At 31.4% G+C, this 23,135-nt stretch overlaps 2 protein-coding genes across 3 annotated transcripts; one reads left to right on the plus strand and one right to left on the minus strand.

Annotated features, from left to right (window-relative positions):
* The first annotated feature begins 2,575 nt into the window (after positions 1-2,575).
* LOC105794302 (aldo-keto reductase family 4 member C10) lies at positions 2,576-7,127 on the plus strand. Of its 2 annotated transcripts, XM_052628370.1 has the most exons (4): positions 2,576-2,873; positions 3,186-3,756; positions 4,869-5,123; positions 6,570-7,127. In XM_052628370.1, exons 2-4 carry the CDS (start codon positions 3,199-3,201, stop codon positions 6,828-6,830), a joined length of 1,074 nt encoding a protein of 357 aa, XP_052484330.1. In that variant the 5' UTR covers positions 2,576-2,873; positions 3,186-3,198; the 3' UTR covers positions 6,831-7,127. The 2 variants fall into 2 exon arrangements, with proteins under 2 accessions (XP_052484330.1, XP_012478867.1); XM_012623413.2 differs by having other exon boundaries at positions 2,578-3,756.
* Positions 7,128-11,500: 4,373 nt separating this feature from the next.
* Positions 11,501-15,174, minus strand: LOC105794303 (phytosulfokine receptor 1). The gene has a single exon (XM_012623416.2). It carries the CDS (start codon positions 14,827-14,829, stop codon positions 11,791-11,793), a length of 3,039 nt encoding a protein of 1,012 aa, XP_012478870.1. The 5' UTR covers positions 14,830-15,174; the 3' UTR covers positions 11,501-11,790.
* Positions 15,175-23,135: the final 7,961 nt, after the last annotated feature.

The raw sequence follows: 23,135 nt of genomic DNA on the forward strand, positions 1-23,135 counted from the left end.
GTTGTAATGCGAGAATACACTTATATTAGTAGATAATTTAAAGATACTTTTAGTCTAATCGAAATTAAGCAAGATGATTCAAAGACTATATCTATCAAGTTCAAATGTGGATGGTATTATTTTAAATATCAGAGCAGGCGACTTCCAAAAAATTGAGACATATCAACTAGACTTGGAGCTACTTTTATACATTTTAAAAAAAGGCTTAAGGGTGTAAAAAAACCCTCAAACTTTTACAAAAAAAGCAATTAAGTCTCTCTCTTTTTCTTTTTTTTTTTGCACTCAATTGAATACTTAAACTTTCAAAATGAATAAAAAAAGCCTTCAAACTTCTTCAAAAAAAAGCAATTAAGCCCCTGCGCCTTTTTCACTTAATTGGGTACTTGAACTTTTAAAATGCATCAAAAAGACCCTCAATTTTTTTTTAAAAAGTAATTAAGCCCTACTCTTATTAAAAATTATAAATCATAAAATAATAAATTTTAGAAAATTATTAAATTTTAATAAAATATAAAAGTTATAATTTTTATAAAAATTGTAAAAATAAAAAATTGTAAATTTTATAAAAATCATAAAAATTAACAACTCGTAGTTTTTTCAATTAAAGTCATCATGTGTTGCAATACAACACGTGACATGTGGCGGAAAGTAATAAAAATAAAAATCAATAAAGTTATAGAAAAATTATAAAATGCTTCTTTTGGTACGATAACTTTTATAATTTTTTATGAAATTTATATTTTTTACATTTTGTATAATTTTCTTATGACTTTATAAAATTTTATAATTTTTATATTTCTATATATTTTATAACTTTTACAATTTTATATATATATTTTTATGATTTTTATATTTTTCTTCTAATTTTAATAAATTTTAATATTTAAATTTTATTAAAATTTAATAATATTTTAGCTTTTTATTGATTTTAATTTTTAATAAATTTTTTCTAATTTTAAATAAAAGCAGGGTTTAAAATTTTTTTGAAAAGTTTGAGAGAGTTTTTGATGTATTTTGAAAGTTCAAGTACCTAATTGAGTGTAAAAAAGTAGGGACTTAATTGCTTTTTTGAAAAGGTTTGAGGACCTTTTTGATATATTTTGAAAGTTTTATTATTTTTTTTTAAAGTTTGAGGGCTTTTTGAAAGATTAAGTTAAAAAAAAAGGGGATAAACTTCAGCTATTTGGCAGCACAAATTTCTCGTTTACATTGCATGCATTAAGAAGGATTGAATTTGTGATATTCATCAGATCTATTTAGTGAACTTCTCCTTGAGCTGGTTGTTGATCGTAGGACATCATTCTTAGGGTAACCATAATAAACACAGATTTTTCTGTGTTATCGGCTAAAATCACATCAATCTGAAATATGGTTTTGGAATCAATGCAGCTTTTACAAAGGATTGGTGACTTGATGAATATCGGAGATGATAAATATTCAGAATCTGATCTGAAATGGAAAAAGATATTAATTATGTAACAGATCATTTATTTGTTGGATTTGCAGCAAAAACCAAAGTTCCCATTTCACACACATAGATGTTGAGAAAATCAAGCCATACAATTTCTTCTTCTGTACTTGCCAGTCAAACTAAGTAGGTAAGTTTGAGTAAAAGCGTGGTACTTTTAAAACAATTTCTCATACTTCCTTTTCACCCTTGTTAATTTTTCTTCCTTTCTATTCTTGGCTGTACATATTTGGAGCTTTTCATTGCCACTTTGTATAAAATCTATCACTGTTCTTCTGCAAATTTGTCCAATGGTTACCATCACTTTCACTTAATAATTTGATGAAAAATTAAATAAAAAAACCGGAGATGGGAAACACAACAAAAGCAGCTTTTCTGATTACATGTTCCAGGATATGACTGCTTCTTTTGTTTTACTTACAGTGACCATTGTGTTTTTTATGTTTATATGGTTCTTACAGAGACAAAAAGGAAGAGATTCCAAATAAAGTTTGTTTGACCCGTAGGAAATGTGCTTTCAACTAAACCATCATTTGGAACTTCAGAACAACATTGTGATTACTGCTGCCACCTCCCCTCCACTCTACTGTCTGTGCCTTCACCTGTCTCCATAAATGGAATGCCAACTCTTCACTTGGACCAATATCACTTATAAAACACCCTATGAGTATTTATAATTGAAGAAATCAAATAATAACTTCGTTACCCTTTTACTGGTACCAAACTGTAATCCTTAGGATACTGTCCCAACACCCTAGTCTACCCATTGGTTAGAACTTACCAAGTCCTATCACAACGAATATTCTCACGTTGAAACCAATAGATATGGCTTAAACAGAACCAGAACAGTATCTGAAAATAAAAAATTAATAAAAGAAATTGAATTTCAATGACACAATTCAAAAGAGATACTGGGAGCAATGTCCAATGAATGTAGTTGTGATTTGTGAAGTTGGGTGCTTGGTAGGTGGTGGATAGGGTTCATTTGAGACAACCCCTTTCTTCCAGTTAGGTACATACATAGCCCTTCATTTTTCTTTTTCTTTTTCTTTTATATTCCTATTAAAATTTTCAACGTAATGATCTAACTCACTATTATTTTATATTTGACCTTTTGTCTTTTGTCTAAAATAGATAGACAGATTCATAAATTTGAATACTGTGTATATAAAAAATATGTTATAATTATATACACATACTCCAGGCTACAAGTAAAAGAGTGCTGTTTTATCTCTTGAGGGGGGTGTTTTAGTTTATAAGTTTATTTTGCTTCCCTGTGTTGCCATTGTTGACCTTGAACCTCTCTTTTGAAGTTCTGCTGTATCATACGCTTTTTTTCCATACACATAGTAGGAAAAAAAGAAAAGTCCTTGGTATTTGGTGGCTGTGGTCTGAATTTTTTGAGGTTTGTTTATTACTTTTCTTTTAATATATAGTTTGATTTCGGATCAATTGTAATGGATAAACAGCAGCTGAGTTCTTTTTTAGTATTTGAAGTGAAGTCTTGGTTTTTTTAATAAAGAATGTTCTTTTAGTATTCTTGCCGATTTGGGTTGTCTTGTTTTTGAGATTTTAGTAGTGGGTTTTTGGTTTGATTTCCATATCTTACCGCAATCCTTTGAAATCGGGTTTTTTTCTCTTTGTTTGTTGGAAACTTTAGAGTTGAAATCTTGCTCCCCCCTAACCCCCTTTTTTTATTCTTGGTTGGTGGGTCAAGAAAATCAAGGGAAATGAAAGGGAAAACTGGGAATTTCTTTGTGTTGAATACTGGAGCTAAAATTCCAGCCATTGGGCTAGGAACATGGCAGAGTGGAGGAGACCTCTGCGTTGATGCTGTGAAAACAGCATTGTCGGTCGGTTACCGCCATATAGATTGTGCACATCTTTATGGCAATGAGGTTGAAGTTGGGGAAGCTTTGGCTGAAGCCTTCAAAGGTTCTTTGAAAAGAGAAGATGTTTTCTTAACCTCTAAGCTTTATTGTACTATGAATTCATTAAATAAGATTGAGAATTATGTTAAGGTGTCTCTTAAGAACCTTGGGGTCTCCTACTTGGATCTTTATTTGATGCATTGGCCTGAGATCTCGGCTTTTGGAGATGCAACCGATCCTCCTTCAAAGTCAGGGAGCGAGCGTAGGCAGTTTTTGAGTCGGCTGAAGAAGGTGTGGAAGGCAATGGAAGCGTTAGTCGAATCGGGTTTGGTTAGAGCTATTGGTGTAAGCAATTTCAGTGTGCCTCAGATCAAAGAACTGCTTAAATTCACAAAAATTGTACCTGCAGTTAACCAGGTTTGATAGAGATCACCTTTTCTTTCTTTTTTTTTCTTAAATTTGAATTCATTCTAATTTCAGTTATTCCTGCATAAAAAAGAATTGTCATTTGCTTTGATTTATTAATAACTTCACCGTGAATTAAATTCATTACTAGTTAGAGATCCAGCCATTGAGTTTCTTCTATTTAATTATCTTGCAGTGATTCAGTCTAATGAACATGTATGATGATATATGCACCTTGGTTTGCATAAAATTACTCTCAGAATGTTTGAATATATGGTATGCAAAACTCTAGGCAAACTTTTAGTACTTGATGCACAAGAATCTTTGTTTATTACTTGATAATCACTGTAATCAAAAGTGGAAACCGACCACATCTGGCATGGATTATCTACTATCATGTGAAAGCACATAATTTTGAGCAATCCCTTGCTTGTACCTTGAGGAATGCATTTTGCTTGGAACTTAGTTTTTTGTACGCAGCATCTTACTACTAGAGTTTATATTCGCTAAACATGTTACCTTCTATTTAAATTATGTAAATTTTCCTTTACATGAGTTTTATTCAACCATGTTTTTGCTTTGTGAACCAGAAATATGATTCATCTGATTGACTACGTTAGTAGCTGCTAAAGTCTCTTGTCACCTTGCATACCACTTAAAACAAACGAAGAAAAAGGCTTTTGTAATTGATTGCCTCGAAATTTGACTGAAATAAAATGTTGATGATTTGATTGTTTTAATTAACTTGAGAGGGAAAAAGATTATGATTGCATGTACATGTGATTCTATATTATGCTTTTCCTTTTTTAGTAGTTTTTTTTTCTTTTCCATGACTCGATACCATCTACGCAAACTTTCATTCTTGCTTTTGTTTTACTGTTATTGAAATAGTGTTCAAATATTAGGCTCGAATCTTATGCATGCAAAATAGTGCTTGTTCATCTTGTAATACTTTTCCAGTTATGAGACCTTTGTTCTTATAGTTGTCATCTTTTTTCTTTAATTTATTTAAAACATCAGTTCACAGCAAAGTTAGTTGATTACTTTTCCTTTTCTGAAACCTGAACTCTGTATATGGTGAAAGTCATCAGCAACATGTATGATTGATTTGACATTATTTATAGGTGGAGTTGCATCCTTTTTGGAGACAAGATGAACTGGTGAAGTTTTGCCAATCGAAAGGTATCCATGTGTCTGCTCACACACCTTTGGGAGTACCTACTTCAAGTCCCGGAGTGTCTGATAGTGGATCGGGTGGGGAAGATGAACCTGGAACTCCTCGCATTTCATTTAGGAGGTCTCGATCAGTACATGGACCAATGTTGAAATTGTCAGTTGTTGGAGAGATAGCAGATAGGCACAAAAAGACACCCGAACAGGTATGCTAATGAATGACTTTGAAATATGCCACCGATATGTTTTGTGTAGTCAACTGCTTAAAAGTTGGCGTATGAAATATTTCCCACGTGACCAACCTAGGATTAAACTTGAGCTTGCCTCACAAACTTGATAAGTTTTAAGCTTCAAAATGAACTCGTACAGAGATGAAACTTGGTAAAATTTGGTCAAGTGAAGTCTGAATAGAACTTGCCTCGCCTCATTTAGTTTCACTTTGCTCAATAAATTTGACCACGCTCCATTTGTACCATGTGTTGATAATGCATTTATCATTTTCAAGCTGTTGTACCATTACTGAGAAAGGAAAGCAGATTGCATGAAGTAATGACTATAATTTGCCCAGACACAGGAAGTTGCATGTCTTTCATGGTTATATGTAACCATGAAAAGCAATATCTTTATTATTAAAACCGAGTTCATATAATTGTCGGTAAACCCCTGAATAACTAGTAAAGAAGTATATCTCTAGGAAAAGTACTAATATTATGGTGAGTATCTTTCGGTTTAACTTCCACATATGGCTATACCAGAGAATTTCCAATTGTCAACTACCACCAAACCCATTAGCTGGTTTTCAATCACTTTTTCCTTTTCCGTTTCCACCAAACACCAAATGAAGAGCGGATTCACGGAATAGCTCTTCAATCAGGTCAATAAGCTTTAAAGCAAGCCTACAATTATACGTTATCCTTACATCTAGTGAACTTCTGAGTTTAGTGAGCGGTGGAACAAACCTTATTTCTAGGCACTTTGTGCATTCCAACTAAAAACAAAATACAAAAGAAAAGGGAAAAATGTGGATAGAAATAGCTAATAAAGGGCTCTGTGTTAATAACCCAATCAATTGTTAGAAAATATATTATATTACCTTCATTGATAATAGATAAAAACATTGCTGTATGTTATTGTTTCAATTTCCTGAGTGGTCCAAGGATTTAAAGGATTGGAATCGAGAAATGCATGTTAAATGCACTTATAATGGTGTTCAATCGCGTAGACCTTAAATGTGATAATGTGCATTGTGGATATGCTGAGCAGTAAGCAAGTAGTAGTAAGTTGATTGCCCTTTTAAGTTTTTCTTTAGCATCAAGATGTGATGATTGGAACTGAATAATGCTTTTGATCAGGACCTTCTGATCTTGGATATTTTGTGTACTTAGAGCTTCATGTGTATGATAGTGCATTATTTTATCTTGGCTCAGTTCAAGGTTCTCTTAATAAACTGTAACAACGGCTTGAATACCCTATGAGCATTACCCTGGTTATTTAGCTAAAGCAAGAAATGCTTCATCCTAGAACATCCGTTTTCAGTTGACTTATTGCCCTTAAAAGCCACGATATGCTTCCTGTCCTAACATGCTATGTTTAACTAGTCTAGCAGTTCTAACGATTCTAAATCATGTGGTTGTGCTTTGCTCCTTTTGTAGGTAATCCTACGGTGGGGTTTTCAAAGAGGAACCAGTGTTCTACCATGTAGCTTAAAGCCTGACAGGATAAAGCAAAATATCGACATATTCAATTGGTCACTGTCAGACGATGAATGGAAACGGTTGAATCAGATTGAACCGCAGGTATGTTTATTTGGAGATGGTCCTCTAAACAATCTCTCAGGCAGAGGTCTGATGTTCGGTAGCGGTCCCCTTCAAGCTGTGCACGAGATAGAAGATGATGCAGAATCCAACGCCTAAATCCGTGCAAGCTTGTCAGTTTTTTTAAGATAAAAATGTCCCATTTACATTCAATCCATGTGGATGGGCGGTTTATTATATAATTGATGCTCCCCCATTGTTTGCAATACTTTTAGAGTTCATGGATGATGAATAGAAAGTCAATGAAAGACATTATTAGTATAATATGAGCGTAGTTAGTGACAGGGTTTTCCGTATAAACAAAACAAAAAAGGTGTTTCATATATTTCTGCAAGCGTGTCTTTGTATGTAAACATCATGAAATGTCAATTATCAATGATTTTTTTTTTCCGAAAAGATGTCACTCTTGTTTTAAGTTATTGTGTGGATTTTGATTGTAGATGGCCCAAACTATACTTGTCAAAGATAATTTTATTTGACATTTTTTTTAATTACATGGTCAATGCTTTAATTCCAATTCTGGTTTTGGTATGAATTGTTAAGTGGTTTTTTTGGATCAATCTCCACCATGACTTTAGTTCTAAAATCCAAAGTATCTTAATCAGAAGGTGAAACATCAAATTGAAAGAGTGATACATGCTGCCTTTTTCCTTAAAGCATCTATATTGGACACATCCAAGAATTGAGATATGATCTTCTAAAAACTCATCAAATATGTATACGACACTCACGCTCAAGTATGAGTAAGATACGCTAATATGGATATTAAAAAGCAAATGAAGGGTATTAGCAATGGTAGTGAAATGTTGGTGGTCTAGCTTCTTCCATGGATAAAAGTATCTTGGAGACCCTTATATTAGGAGTTGGATTGCATTTTGTCTCATTTACTAAAAAGTGGGGTAAATTAGCCCTTGTACGTTAGATTAAGGAGCAAAATGATCCTTCTGTTAAAAACTGGTCCCTATAAGTCAGCATGAGGTATACGTGGCAGGCATGTATAACTCTCACTAGTTTTTAATATTAGAAATGGACGAAATTTTTAACAAAATTATCGAGTTTATTCTTTGATATAATATACAATGACTAATTTACCAAAATTTTTAGTAAAATGTGTAAAATGTAATTTGACTTTTAATACAAGAGTCTCCATGAGGTGAGGTGACATATTTTTCCTCCACATGAAGATGAACATTTTGGTGAGTTGGTAAATGTAGAGAGTTTAGGCATGTATTTCTGATGGTGGTGAATCGTGCCATCAATTCAATGGGTGTTTGGAATTAATACTTTAGAGGTGAGTTAGATGTTTCAGAATTCCAAATATCAGATTAGCTGTTGAATGCATGCAAAGAATTGTCTTGTTTCAGAACCAATTGCTGCCAAAACCATTGACTACTTTCCTTGCATACACGTCTATCACATTCACCGGTTCTTTGGTATCTGTCCGATGATGTGTTGAATTGAAGATGAGGAATTTATTAGTGTGGGAACGTTGAATGATTTATTGAAGAAAAAATGGCATCTGATTTGTTAAACTACAGGGCAAATGAGCAGTTAACCAACTTTAACTACACTCCAATCAATCTCCATATTTTCTCTTACTCTTTTCAACAAGGTTGTTAACATAATCCTTCCAGTTTTTTTTTTCTTCTTATGTAAACCTCCTTTTTCCATTTACAAATGCTGCTGACTTTTGGGTTTTGGGTTAAATATCTCTACTATTTTATAATTTACACATTTTAATATTTGTATATGGCGTAGGTTTGAATATGAAAGTAAAACTTCCTAAATGTATTTAAAATAAAAAGTCAACCAAGCCTTAGTATTCTTGAGTTTTATTCGTGTTTTATCATTTATAATTACGATGTATGACTTTTCAATCTTAACATGTGCATATGTCATGGATGGGTTTGTTCGGTTCTTTTCGATTCTTCATTTATCGTGCTTACTACTAATTTAATTTTATGCTGTAATTACCACCAAAGACTAAAACGACTTTGCTATTGGATCAAATGATAGTTGAAATGTAGATCGATCTAACACGAAGAATGAAAAATAAAATATAAATAGGTATTTTTTATAAAACATAATTCAATGGTAATTTTCTGTAGTTTATTGGTAGGAATAAAATACAATTTTATTTAAATATAAACAGAATTTCATATATACAGTGGTTGTGTTATATAAATACATAAATTTATATAAATGGTTTATTTTACTCGAAATATTTATAATAAATTAATATAGTAATGGAAATGTTAGTATTGCTGAATTGTTTGATGAATAAAATGCATATACTAATTTGAAGATCACTAGATAAATAGCTGTTTTTGATAAGAGAGATTAGATATGCAGGGCTTAACTTCAGTCTATTATTGGAACCGAGAGCACAACTCTTCTTTTTATATAAAAATAATTAATTACAAATATATGATAAAAACAAATTAATTATGAAAAGGGATGTTTGTTCCGTAAAAAATATTTTCTTAATTGGTGTCATCAATGTGTCAGGTGACACCCTTGATTAAATAAAAAATTTGGTTATAGGAATTAAATGTAAGGAAAAGATATTAATGTATTAAATATGTGGTGTTGGAATTACAAATTAGCTTTTTTTAAATTTTTTAGTTTTTATCAGATTTTTTAAAACAATTAACTGGTGTGTCAATATGTCAAGTGGCAACACAAATTTTCTTTTTCACTTTTTAGCTTTTTTTTGGTTAAATTTTTAAAAATTACCGGTACCATCAATGTATCAACGACGTTAAAATTATTATGGCAAATACCTCAATTTTGTAATTAATTTGTTCTTCATTCTAATTTTTATAATTAATTAATTTTTAATAAAAACCCCGAAATCACTTATTTTTACATCTTTGTGTGTGTCATCATTGTTGTTTAAGATATAGATATAAATTTTATGTTAACGTTACCCTAATTCAGCAAAGAAAATAATGCTTCTTCTTGCCGTTAACCAATAACCACCACAAAAGCACTTTTAACATGTCCCTAAAAATAAATAAAGAATGGAGGAAAACTGTAACTAAAAATTCATAACAATAAAATATAGTCAGTCATACGTATCTAAAATGCAAATATCACATTTTCTTTCATTGCCAAAATATTGGCAGAATAATATAAAAACTAAACTCCCAACTCATATTTTCTATAACTGCCTTGCTAATTAATATAATAATAATAGGTTTGGTTATTATTATAATATGTTTGATTGAGTTAATGTCAATCATTACCCTATAAAATTACCAAAATCTATTTCTTTACAAAGTAATAAATATTATTTTAAAAGTATTTATGTTTTTTTAATATTTTGATAAATCTAAAAAACATACATGTAATAAAAATTATTAGTTGTGATGCGGTGGTTGTTCACCTCATCTTTTAACCATTATGTTGGGAGTATCTCTCCTCATGGAGATGGAGCACATTCAATGGCTAACCATTTACCCCTTTGGACAATACTAGCCACGAGTGAATAATTTCAACTAAAATATTATAATTTTATCTCAACTTTTTCATTTCAACTAAAAATACATTTAAATTTATTTATATAAATATTTTTCGTGCATATCGTGAATGTGTGGCAATCTAACAATCTCTTTTTCCTAGTTTAGTTTCTGTTGGTTTTCTCTTTTCTTTTTAGTTTTGTGAAAAGAAACAGATGCACGAATGAACCTAACTTGACCCAAAAGAGAATTCAACAACTTGATGGCAAAAGGCAAGCCCCTGCCCGAATTGACCCGCCACCCTTTCCTATTTTAATAATTTTGAAACTATTACCTCGTACTCTAAACTATTCGCCGGCCCACTTTCATTTGATTTCTTAACAATTTAATGTAATTATATTTTTTCGCTTTGGAATTTATTCATTTAATATTTTAAAATTGTCATAATAATTTATTTGACTCCTAAATTTATAAAAAAAATATTTTAACCCTCCATTTAATTTTTCACCCTTTTTTCAGCCTTTAAACTTACATTTTTTGTTAAATCTTCCTAAAATGGATGAAAATTAATATTTTTAACTTTCTTGACGTGGCATACTCGTGAATGCCACGTTAGTATTTAATTAATCTTTTAAAACTTTAAAATTAAAAATATATAAATTATTTAAAAAATTAAAAACATTAAAATTATTTAAAAGTATAAAATATATTTTTAATAATTTTTAAATTTTAAAAAATTAATTAAATACTAACATGGCATCTGTATGGCAATCCACATATATGCCACACTAGCAAAGTTAACAAACCCTAACTTTTTCACCCATTTTAGGTTGATTTGATAAAAAAAATACAAGTTTAAAGGCTAAAAGAGGCAAAAAAGAAAAGTTAAATGTAGAGTTAAAATGACCTCTTTTGTAAAGTTGGAGGGCAAAAAAATTATTATGCCTTAAAAGTTTTATAGAAGGGAATTTTAATTAGGTTTGGCCACATAGTCAAACCTGAAAATGACATAAAAATAAGAACAAGTTGGCCCTTAGTCAGCTATAAACATTTTACCAAAATTTGTCTTCACAAGCCTACAGTGGACCCAAAAATTTCTTTAATTCAAGTATTTCCCAACTTTTGACCAAGTAATTGCTGCTTATTAATGTCAAATGGTTGATTGTACTGGATGCAGCCCCACGTCATTTCAACCTTATATTCTAACTTAACCCAACAACCAAGTTTTCCTTACCAACAAACCATTACGACAAATACACCAAGTAGGAAAGCATAGGACCATGCAAAACAGCAAAAGAAGGCATAACATTCAATGGAAAAAAAATCTTCACATTTCGTATCACCATTACATACAAAAGAATTATATGTATTTTACACGTTTGGAAACAAACATTTTGTTGTTCGATTGTGAAAACTTACAAAGTGAATCATAAAAATGCTTGTTGCTTTCTGTAAGAGTTCTCCATGTTGGAGAGCAGCAGAATCCGATACACCACATATCTGGAGTAATATTTACAACAGGATGACATTACTATGAAAAACTACCAATTTTCTGCTGCTGCTTCTAGCTGTACAACCGGAGTTTCATGTAGTTGCGTTCAAACACTAGATAACGATGTCACTTTGTCAAGCCAATAAACTAGCTGCTGCGTTGTAGGCCTAATTTTAGGGCTTTCGTTTAAACAAAGGCAAGCGATTTCAAGAATCCGCAACATTTCCTTATCATGCTGCTTGCCATAGATAAACGGGTCAAAAACCTCACTCTCCTTGTTTTCCATCTTCATGCGAATCACCCAAGAGATCAAATCCCGGGTACCTTTTGGCTTGCACATATCCATGGGCCTTTTCCCGGTCAGAAGCTCCAAAAGCACTACCCCGAAACTGTACACATCACCTTTATAGGTTGCAACTGAAGCTTGTCCGTACTCAGGAGGAATGTAGCCTAATGTCCCTACCAGATCAGTGGTTACATGGGTATCATAGGGAAGTATGAGCCTTGCGAGACCAAAATCGGCCAAGTGAGCTTTAAAATTCTCATCTAAAAGAATGTTACTTGACTTTATATCTCTGTGAAGAATATGAGGTTCACATGACTGGTGCAAATAAGCTAGACCCCTAGCTGCCCCTTGTGCGATTTTCAGCCTTGTTTCCCAACTGAGCAAGGATGGTCCATCAACCTTCTCATGCAACCAATAGTCCAAGCTACCATTCTCCATGTAAGAATATATTAAGAGCCTGTCATTTTTATGCATGCAATATCCTTGTAGATGGACAAGATTTGGATGCTGAGCTCTTGAAAGTGCTTCAACTTCAGCACGGAATTCTCTATCCATCTGGCCACAATCACCAGAAAGCCGTTTAATGGCAACCTTACGACCATCTGGGAGAGTGCCTCTATAAACCAGACCAAAACCACCACAACCGATGATATTTGCTTGGTCAAAATTGTTGGTTGATTCCAAAAGGTCATCAATGCAAAGCTCCTTGTAGGATTCCCAATTTTGGAAGAGCACCACTAGCCTTGAACTGAGTTCTTCTAAATTTTTATCATTGGTGTCAGGCTCCTCTTTCTCGGGATCGACCTCGTTGCGTTTATGTGTACGCAGAACAAACAAATACATAAGGCCAATCAAAAGGGCTGTCCCAAATATGATTCCAACAACCATTCCAATGATGATATCTTTGTTCTTTCTTGATCTTTTTGGAGACACATGTTCACTTGTATTATCTTGACAACTGAACCGATGATCACCACAAAGATTGTTTCCTTCAAAGCTTGAATTCGGGAATGTCTGAAATTGACCTCCAGAAGGAATCTTCCCATAAAGTCGATTGTAGGCAACATTAAAGATAGACAGAAAACTGAGACTTTCCAGTGAAGGTGGTATGGTCCCAGTTAAGTCATTATGTGATAGATCCAGAATCTCCAAGCTGCTCATCTCAGACAAATTTTCCGGAATCGGTCCAGAGAGATTATTGAATTTCAAATCAAAAACAATAAGCTTTTTCAGATTCCCGAACTCAGGCCAAACTGGTCCACTAAGAAAGTTGTGACCAAGTTCAAGTGTTGGTGGAAAACTCCAAATTTGATTATACTGCAATCCCCTCGCACTTTCATTCCTTTTCATGAAAAAAGGGAAATCTGGTGAAGGTTCCTCCAGTGAGATATTTCCATGAATGAGGCTCGGTAATTCAGTTAAACTCTTAGGGATCTCTCCAGTAAACGAATTGTTCGATAAGTCCAAGTAAAACAGATCCCTATAGCTTCCCAACCATGGTGGAAGTGCTCCATTCAGATGGTTCCATGACAAATCCAACAACTGCAATGAAGAAATCTTGCTCAACCATTGGGGAATTGAACCTCTAAGTTGACAGCTTGCAATAACAAGAACCTTCAACTTTTCAAAGTGCAGATTAGGATCATCAGGTAATGTTTCAACAGGGAAATTCAAGGTGAGAACCAAAGCAGTTAGGTTCCTACACTGCTGCAGAATTTGAAGAGCAGAGGAAAGATTATGGAGGCTCGAATTCGAGAGGGAAAGATAAGAGAGGCTATGGAATTGTTTGAAGCTCTCAGGGATTTGGCCACTGAAATTATTGCGGGCAAGGTTGACATCTTGCAATTGTCTGCATAAGGGAAGATTATCAGGCACAGGCCCAGTGAACTTATTGGTAGCCAAATCCAGAGAATTCAAAGTAACCATAGCAGAGCAATTAAGATATATAGAACCCTCCAATGAATTATTCCTCAAATTCAGCAAACTAACGGTTGGAGAATTGGACAGTGAACTGGGAATTCCACCACTAAAGTTATTTGAATTTGCTATAAGATACTGAAATCTCTTTAGCTCACTAAACACATCCGGGATCTCTCCAGAAAAATTATTTGAAGAAATATCTAAACGAACAAGATTAGAGAGATTAGCAATACCAGGACTAAGTTTCCCACCCAAGTTGTTATCTTGAAGCCCCAGACGTCTCAAATTTTGAAGCTGAAAGATGTCTTCAGTCACCACACCAGTGAGTTGATTTGTGCCAAGATACAGTTCCTCCAAGGAAGAACATTTTCCAAGCCCTGGTGAAATATTACCAGAGAAATAGTTCACTGCCAAACTAAGGAACCCAATTCCGGAGGAGTTAACACATATATGGGAAGGAAGGGAACCCTTCAAGGAATTGGCAGAGACGTTAAGACTTCGAATTGAAGGCAGATTGATGCTTTCAGGGATTAGTCCAGAGAAGTCATTATAGCTCAAGTCAAGTTGCTCTAAATTCGGCATATGAAACAAAGAAAGTGGCAATGAATCTTTAAGGAAATTGTGGGAAAGATTGAGAGTTTTAAGCTGATCCAAACCAGACAAAGAATCAGATAATTTGCCTGATAACCTTTTATTGGGCAGTACCAACTTGATTACTCTACCAGCAGACGGAGGATCACAGGTTATGCCTTCCCACTCACAACAATCAGCAGAGGAATTTGTCGTCCAACCTTCAAGTGTTTTTGTCAAATTGTCCATGAAATACCGGAGAGCAGTCCAGTCCTTTTGATTGCATGTCAGGTTTTGAGAGCTGAGAAACTGAGGTTGCAACAACAACCCAAGAATAATAACCATAGCCCAGCAGCCTTGAGCCCCCATATCAACAACAAGAGAGCAGCTTTGTATGCTGAGGACGAGAAACAAGCAAACCCCTTTTACCAAAGAAGAATTTTTCCGATGTGGGTTGAGAGAGGGTGAAAGCTCAAAACAGAAGAGATGAGATGAAGGAAAAGGGAAAGGAAGAGCAAAATGGTGGCTTTGACTTCAACACGGATTTGGCCATACCACGGATTTCAATTGTCAAATGAGTGAAATTGAGATTGCCTTTTGTTTTGCTTCTCTATTCTCATATTGGGGGATTTTTTTATTTATTTAGACTTTAGAGGTTGCTTTGCGCCATTAAAGCCGTTGGCATATGGAAAGCACACAACTATCCGATGGGTTAACCGGTAAACTGTTGGTATCACTGGCGATGGCCGGTCAGCTCACAGATGTCCTTTGGATTTTATAAAGAAAAAAAATCTTTTCTTAACTTTTGACTACTTATTTTTTTATTACAATCTAGTCTGACTTTGTGAATTTCTAAATTAATCAGCTATATTTTTATTATTCAAAATTAAAAAAAACTGAAGGGAAATAAATGAAAAACTTTTATTTACTGAATTCTCTTTGATGTTTAATGTGGATATATCCCTGTTATATGTGTGAATATTAATATTTTAATTGTACAATATAAAAAATTTATTGAAAAAATTCACTTATACTCTTACAAATTAGGATAAGAACAAAATTAAACCTAAAGCAGCCTAATTAAAGGGCAGCAAAGTTTGGTAATCACTAATGACATTTATTAGGAAATAGCCTAAATGCCTCCCAAGAAAACTATATATAGGATGAGAAAATTTCCATGTAAAAATATGCTTAAATGCAAAATTGTTAAGCTATATCAATTGTAGGTCTTTTCCTCATAAATTGCATTTAAACTATCAACTTCATCTTATTTTACTCTAAAACATAATATCATTCAATAAAATGTAACACATAATATACTTTTATAAGATGTTGTACACTTTTACGGTAAAATAAGATAGAACTTATATTTAAGTACCATTTTACCTCCAATAAAATTTTAGGTACCTAAATGAGAAATGTGATATAATTTGGGAACAATTGTATAGTTAGCCTAAAAATATAATTATTAAAATTTATATAAAAATTAAAGATTAGACTATTTAGATAATCTCCTTTTAATGCATTCTTGTTTTGGTCACAATTTTTTGTTGTTAATTTAGTCACTTTAGTTAGATCAATTGTAATTTTAATCTCTCTACCGTTAAAATATCTTTGGCCAACACATGGAATGCTAATGTGGCTAGACGTAATAACAAAGTTAGCTTTTAATATTTTCTATCAATTTGTTCCTAATTCTAAAAATTTAATAAAATTAACCCACAATGTTTATACATTATATCAATTCAATCTTAATTTTAGAAAATCATAAAATTTTAATTAAAAATACATAAAATTTCAAAATTAAAATTTAAAATATTTAAAAATACATAAATAAAACAAAAAAATCAAAATCAAAATTTTAAAATTAAAATCAAAATCAAATTTTCATTAACTAAGAAGTTCCATTAAAAATAAAAGCTTTGTTTATTTTGGAGTTTCATTTTGATTGTTGGAGCCTGCCTGCGGCTTCCTTTTAGAAATTGATAGTGGAGTTTGATTTGGCAAAAGGTCCAAGGCGCAGGTGTGAGTTAAATGTTTAATTGTGGCGTCTATGTGCAGTTGAACTGGATGTAGTTTGGTTAAAATTGAATTAATGGATGGATTTGATTTAATTCAATTAATTAGGTGATGATTAAATTTAATTTAGTTGGAGATCGATTGATGATTTTTAAAATTTTGGTTATAAAATTAATTTGTTTTGAAATAATATAATTAACTGAATTAATCAAAATAACCAAAATAAACAATATATTATATATAATATATTTTTTGAACTATTAAAAGAAATGAACATTAGCAATGTATTTTTTATATGTTTTATACTTATTTTAATCAAAAGACAAAAATATATCAATTTCGATAATTCGATTAACCGAAATATATCAGTTAAATTAATGAATTTGAAAAAATTTTGGTTCAATTAATGGTTAAAAATTTTACATTTGAATAATTTAATTAATAGTGATTCGATTTGGTTAATAATCTAGCCAACCATTTGAACACCCCTAGTGGACAAGGCTCATAAGTTTATCCTATATATGCCCTACAAATATAGTTCCAAATTATTAACTCCAAGCTTAAGTACCTATACTCTTATTTCTAGGAATTTTAAAATCGAATCAATTAAATTAAAACATGAAAACTTGTTATCATATCTTTCGCTTGAAAATGTTTTACTTTAGTTTTCAGATATTCATATTTAAATAGAGAGAAAATTATATCATTAGTCATTAAGTTATGGATAAATTTTTGTTTTAGCTACTTAATTAAAAAAGTTACATTTTAGTCTTTAAATTATTTAAAAGTTTTCATTTAAGTCATTAAACTATTCAAAAGTTTTTATTTAAGTCACTGAACTGTTAAGTTTTTTTTTTTTTAAGTTTCACCAACAAACTCCAAGCAATGATTCGATGATTGGTACGATGAATCAATACCCATCGATGAGTAAAAGAACATACCTTAGATTCAAGTCAGTTTGATGGTCAGTGTTATAAATCGGAGAAAAAACTATTTGAATTTTGGTTCTTAGATTCGTAATGTCCAAAGATGTTTCATGAAAGAAAATTGAACTGTAGAAGAGAAGGGGAAAGGGAGCTTTTGACTTGTGCAAGCAGTATAAACAGAGAAAGCCATATAATATCGATTTTAACAACCAAGTAACTTAAATGAAAACATTTGAATAGTTTAATGACCAAATTATAACTTTTTTTAGTTAAGTGACCAAAATGAAAACTTGCCCATAGTTTAGTGGCTAATGGTGTAATTTACCCTTAAATATAATATGGAAATAATGAATATATATTAATTTGATTGATTAAATTTATAATTTATGTAGTAAAAAGAAGGATTTGTTTACTAAATTTAGGTATATAGTATTTATAGTAGACATTGTAACAAAGTAGAAGGAAGATTATCTCATTCATCTTTTTTTTTATATATATATGAAGTTTAAAATTATTCATAATCTCTTTCAACCTTTAAATAGAAGGACAAATGTACTTTAACATGCTCAAAGCCACGTCTTTCTACATTGACAACAAGATTGATACTAACCGAGTTAAGGTTCAATGAATGTTGATAATATTTATGCTTATGGTGTTGATTATATCTATAACTACTCCTCAGTGTGTTTACAGTAATTTTTTTTTGAAAGGTAAATTCATTAATTCATTCAATGAATGGAACCATACAATTCAGGGAAAAAAATAACAAACATTCGTCATAGATGGGGAAGGACAAACTCCGTCAACACAACAAAGGCTTTAGCCTCAGCATCAATAGAACATTCTGACACATTGACAATTGGCTCTGTCACAACTCAAGCACGACATATCTGGAGTGATTGCAAGCACTAAACATGATAAGAAAATCAACCCCGGATGGTCTAAAGCGGCGAGCAAAAATTGACAAAAGAATCGAGTATTCACCAAACTATAGAGGACGACAACAAAATCATCCCAAAAATCACTTGTAAAACTAAGATTACATGCATAAGTAAGGCTAAAAACCGTGCTACAAGAGCAGCAAAAAAACTTCTGAAATTGAAGACTTATTAAATAATGGAAAAACAAATAAAAAACCCATATAAAAATTAAGACAACATAAGTCCAAATCGATTCGTGAAATCATTTATTATTTTGAAATATTCTCAAAATAGAAACAAATTAAGAAATTGACGAAGAGCCACCCACTTTTCAAAAAAACTACTGGTGGTCGGTGGAGTTTTAGCAAACGACAGGCATCGTTATCTATCCATCATTACTTGTAAATATAACTGTAGGGCCCAATTTTTGACCCGGGGCCCAATTACAAAAACAAATACGCAAACCCAACAAAAAATTAACCCAGTGACAAACCCATTACAGGCCCAAACCACTTAAGCCCAAAACTCAAACTTAAGCCCAATAACCCGACTGGCCCAATCCCCAAAGTCAAGCTAGGGTTTCAAAAAAAAAACCCTAGCGCCGCATCTAGGGTCTTTGACCCTTGGCCTTCTGACGCCGCCGGACGTCCCATCCGTGCCTGCCCACGGTCACGTCGACCACGCCACTTGCGCCGCCGGTCACCTGTAAACAAGACAACACGCAAACAGCAGCAACCAGAAAAAAGAAAAATAATAGCAAATAATATGTAATTTTAGGCTATAAAAAAGCCAAACGTTATCATCGTAAGGGGTTCGGCTTCCCCACTTTTACAAACATTTTCAGAAATAAAAAAGGCAAACTAAACCATTGAAGGTGATTTTCGCCTTTTATTTCTCTGTTTTTCTTTCACTTTTCATAAAAAAAATTATTTCGATTTATTTCTCTTAAAAATAATAAAAAAAGGGTCGAAAAAGAGGTACCTTTTGCTGGCGGCGCGCCACCGTCGGTGATTCCCTCTGTGTGCCAAAGTCGCGGCGAGGCTACGGTGAAGCCTTCGCGCGAGTTCACCAGCGTCGTGCCCGAACTCAAAAGGGGGAGGAGATATTGGGTTTTTAAGAAACAGAGAAAAGAAAGAAAACTTTTTGAAGTTTTTTTTTATTTTCAATAGCAAAATGAAGGTCTGCTAAAAATTTTAGATTTAAATAAACTATCAAAACGGCGCCGTTTTGAGGCCCCTTGACCCGCGCGGTGACCTGACCCAGGGGGAGGATCCGCGTGTTTTCTTCGAATGGGATATTTGCGCGCACAGTCCCTTTGACTTTGCAACGCGTTGCAATTTGGCCTTTTTTTCATTATTTTCTTTTATTTTAATTCAGCCACATAGTTTTATTTTTGTTACATTTTGGTCCATTGCAGAGCTGTGTTTTGGGGAACTCAGTCTATTTGCTGTTTTGGTCCTCTGTTGTTTTGCGCGCGTCACAATTTGATCCTTTTTGTTTTTTTTAATTATTTCGAATTGGCCCTGTATTTTCGTCTTCATTTCGATTTAGTCTGTTTTTTAGCATTTTTTATTTAGTTAATTATTTGAATGTTATTATCATTACATTTATTATTATTATTATTATTGTTATTGTTATTATTACTATTGTTATTATTATTATTATTATTTATTATTAGTTTTATTTTCCTCTTATATATTCGTTATTATTGTATTAATATATTAATTAGTTTTTATTATTATTTTAGCTTTATTATTATATATACATATATATACTTACATACTCTTGTATTTTATAAACTTAAGGTATATATATATACATATCTTTTCTTATTTCTTGTAATTATATGCTTACACATATATGTTTTTATATATAAAATCCATACATGTGTATATTTTTTAATTTATTCATACATATATGTACGTATCTATATAAATATATGTATTTTTATTATTTTATAATACTTATACATACTTACACATCTTATTTATATCTTATGGTTTATATATATGTACATACATATATCTTTTTACATTTTATAATTCCATTCATTTTATTTTATTTTTATTGGTTTGAAGGAATGCTTTAATTTTATTTGCTAGTATACATTGTTATTTCGCATGTTATTGATCATCCTTTTTATTTATTTTATTTTAGTTGCTTTTGCTCGTATTATTTTTATACTTTCGTATTCATTATGGTATTGCCATGCATATCAACAATGTAATTTGTTTTCACATTCTTTTATTACGACTTCGTGTTTCATTTTACTCGATATGTCAAAACTTGTTTTAAATAAATGGCATTTCCTGTTTAGATTCGAGAAAGTCGTACCCTAACTTACTGGGTTTCGATTTTCACAATAGATCTAAATGCATGAATGTTCTCAAACTCAAGTTTTAGACGATCTCGAGAATTAAAAAAGATCGTGTCCTAACTTACTGGTCGTGATCCCTTTTTTTAAATCCGAGATAACTAGATATCTTTTAAATAAGCAAATTTTTAGCATTCATTCGCGTATTGGGAATTCGAGACATTGTGTCCTAACTTATTGGATATGATTTTTTTTCTCGATTAACGTGAAATATGCTTCTTTTCTCAAAATTTTTAACATCTTAATACAAGGATCGTATTTTTAATTCTTCAAGGTTTTCAATTCTCGACATCAAGACATTAACCAATCAACTAGGTACCAATTTTTGGGCGTTACGAGGGTGCTAATCCTTCCTCGTACGTAACCGACTCCCGAACCCGTGTTTCTAAATTTCGTGGACCAAATTCGTTGTTTTAATAAAATTAAATTGTTTATTAAAAACAATCATTTTCACAAGGTGACCCGATCACACATCATCAAAAAAGATCGGTGGCGACTCTCATTTTCATTTTTTTTCAAAACCCAAGTTGACCCCATTTTTCAAAAAAAATGGTGTCAACAATAACAAAGATACCCACAAAATAAATCTGCAAACTGAAAAAGAGAGAAGACATATGGAGTGAATGAGAAGAAAAAAAAAGAGTTGATGAGAGGAGAAAAAAAATGGACAATAACCAACCCGGAAGTTGGTACCTTCACTGAGTAAAACAAATGATAAAAAAACAAATGGGTTGAAGGTTTACAAGTAATTTTTAAATTTATGATTATAAAAGTTTGAGCATAATTTTGATATATATAACTCTTTGGTTGTATACCATATAATCACACATTTATAATTTTAGAATATATATATATAAACACTAAAGATGTTAGTTTATATATCAAGTATTTAATATTACAAATAAAAATTGTAAATAAAATATTATGAGAGAGAAAATAATAATCTTAAAATCATGCGTATATGTAGAGCAAAACAAACATTTATTATAAGTATTCCATGTCTATTTAAAAAAAAGCGCTTAATATAACCTCTGATATTTAAACTTCACATTTGTTTTTTTTAATTTAATATTTAATTTTTTAGTTCAATTCGGTACCCACTTTTTCTTAATTTAGTACTTAATTTTTATTTAATTTAGTACTTAAACTTGTCAAAATTAAATAAATTACTTCAATATACTAATATTGTTATTTTTTGAGGTAACAAAAATAATCAATATAGGATTCACATATGATAAATAACATGAATTTTTTATTTTAAATGTTCATTTACTTTTAATTTAATTTTAGGTTTTTTAAAAGTTATTGTTTTCTTCTTTAATATCCATTGGTTAAGCATAATTGAAAGCCCAATTTTGAGCACAAAATAACTATGATACTAAAAAAGAATTTTAGAATCGAGGGTTTTGTAAAAACCATATCTTGGTTTAAGCATGTCATCCTTGAATCCTTCCCACCTTTAATAATCACAATAATCTTAGCCTTTATGAAAAATAAAATTCGAGACAGAGGAAATTTTAAAAAATATAATTATTACTGTCATTAAATTTTGCATCATCTCTCATAAGTTCATCATACATTAACTATTTCTATCCCTTCATTAAAAAACTAACATGCTAGTGTTTTAAAACAATTTGTTTAATATTTAACAAATTTAGATATCAAATTGTAAAAAAAAAAACTTAAATACTAAATTAAAAAAATGTTAATGTAGGAAATATGATATTAAAAAGCATTTAAGGCGAATAGATATAAAATTGGTAGACATTTTAGCAGGAAATAGAAGGATTAAGAGCAGTGAAACAAATAGGATTAAAAGTAATAAACAAAAACACTAAACATAACTAAATTCCTTTCTTCTATGGATTCGATTTGATTTGATTGTGTTTCTATTAAAAGGAAAATAAATAAATTGAGTTGAATTTTTAAAATTGCAACTTGTGTTAGAGCTGAGCTGTTCACACAATTAATACAGCTTTGACTTTGGTATTTTATAGTCAATGGACTTCACCTCTCCCTTCATTTTCTTATATTTTAATCTTTTCATTCATTATTCTGCTGTGGTTTAATAGATTTACCTTTGATTTATCAATTTTATTCTAAAAATTGGCTGCATTTTAAAACCATTTTAGTCAGAAAAAGCAGCTTTTTAATTGTAAATTACATTTAGTTGTTATATTATAATAATATCCACATATAATCTTTTTATTACTCCATATCAATATTTAAGATGTGTTTCGACAATAAATTTATAATTATTAGACAGCAATTATGCTCTTTTATAATTACAAAAATTTTAAGTCCTATACATGTTTCATTGATGGGATGTATTTACTATTTTCATTTTTTATGTTAATATATTTTGTAATGACATAATTGTATAATTTGAAATTTTAAAAATTTATTAATTATCATATAAGTTATTAGTAACACTTA

This window comes from Gossypium raimondii, chromosome 3 (assembly GCF_025698545.1).
Source record: "Gossypium raimondii isolate GPD5lz chromosome 3, ASM2569854v1, whole genome shotgun sequence".
Classification (NCBI taxonomy): domain Eukaryota; kingdom Viridiplantae; phylum Streptophyta; class Magnoliopsida; order Malvales; family Malvaceae; genus Gossypium; species Gossypium raimondii.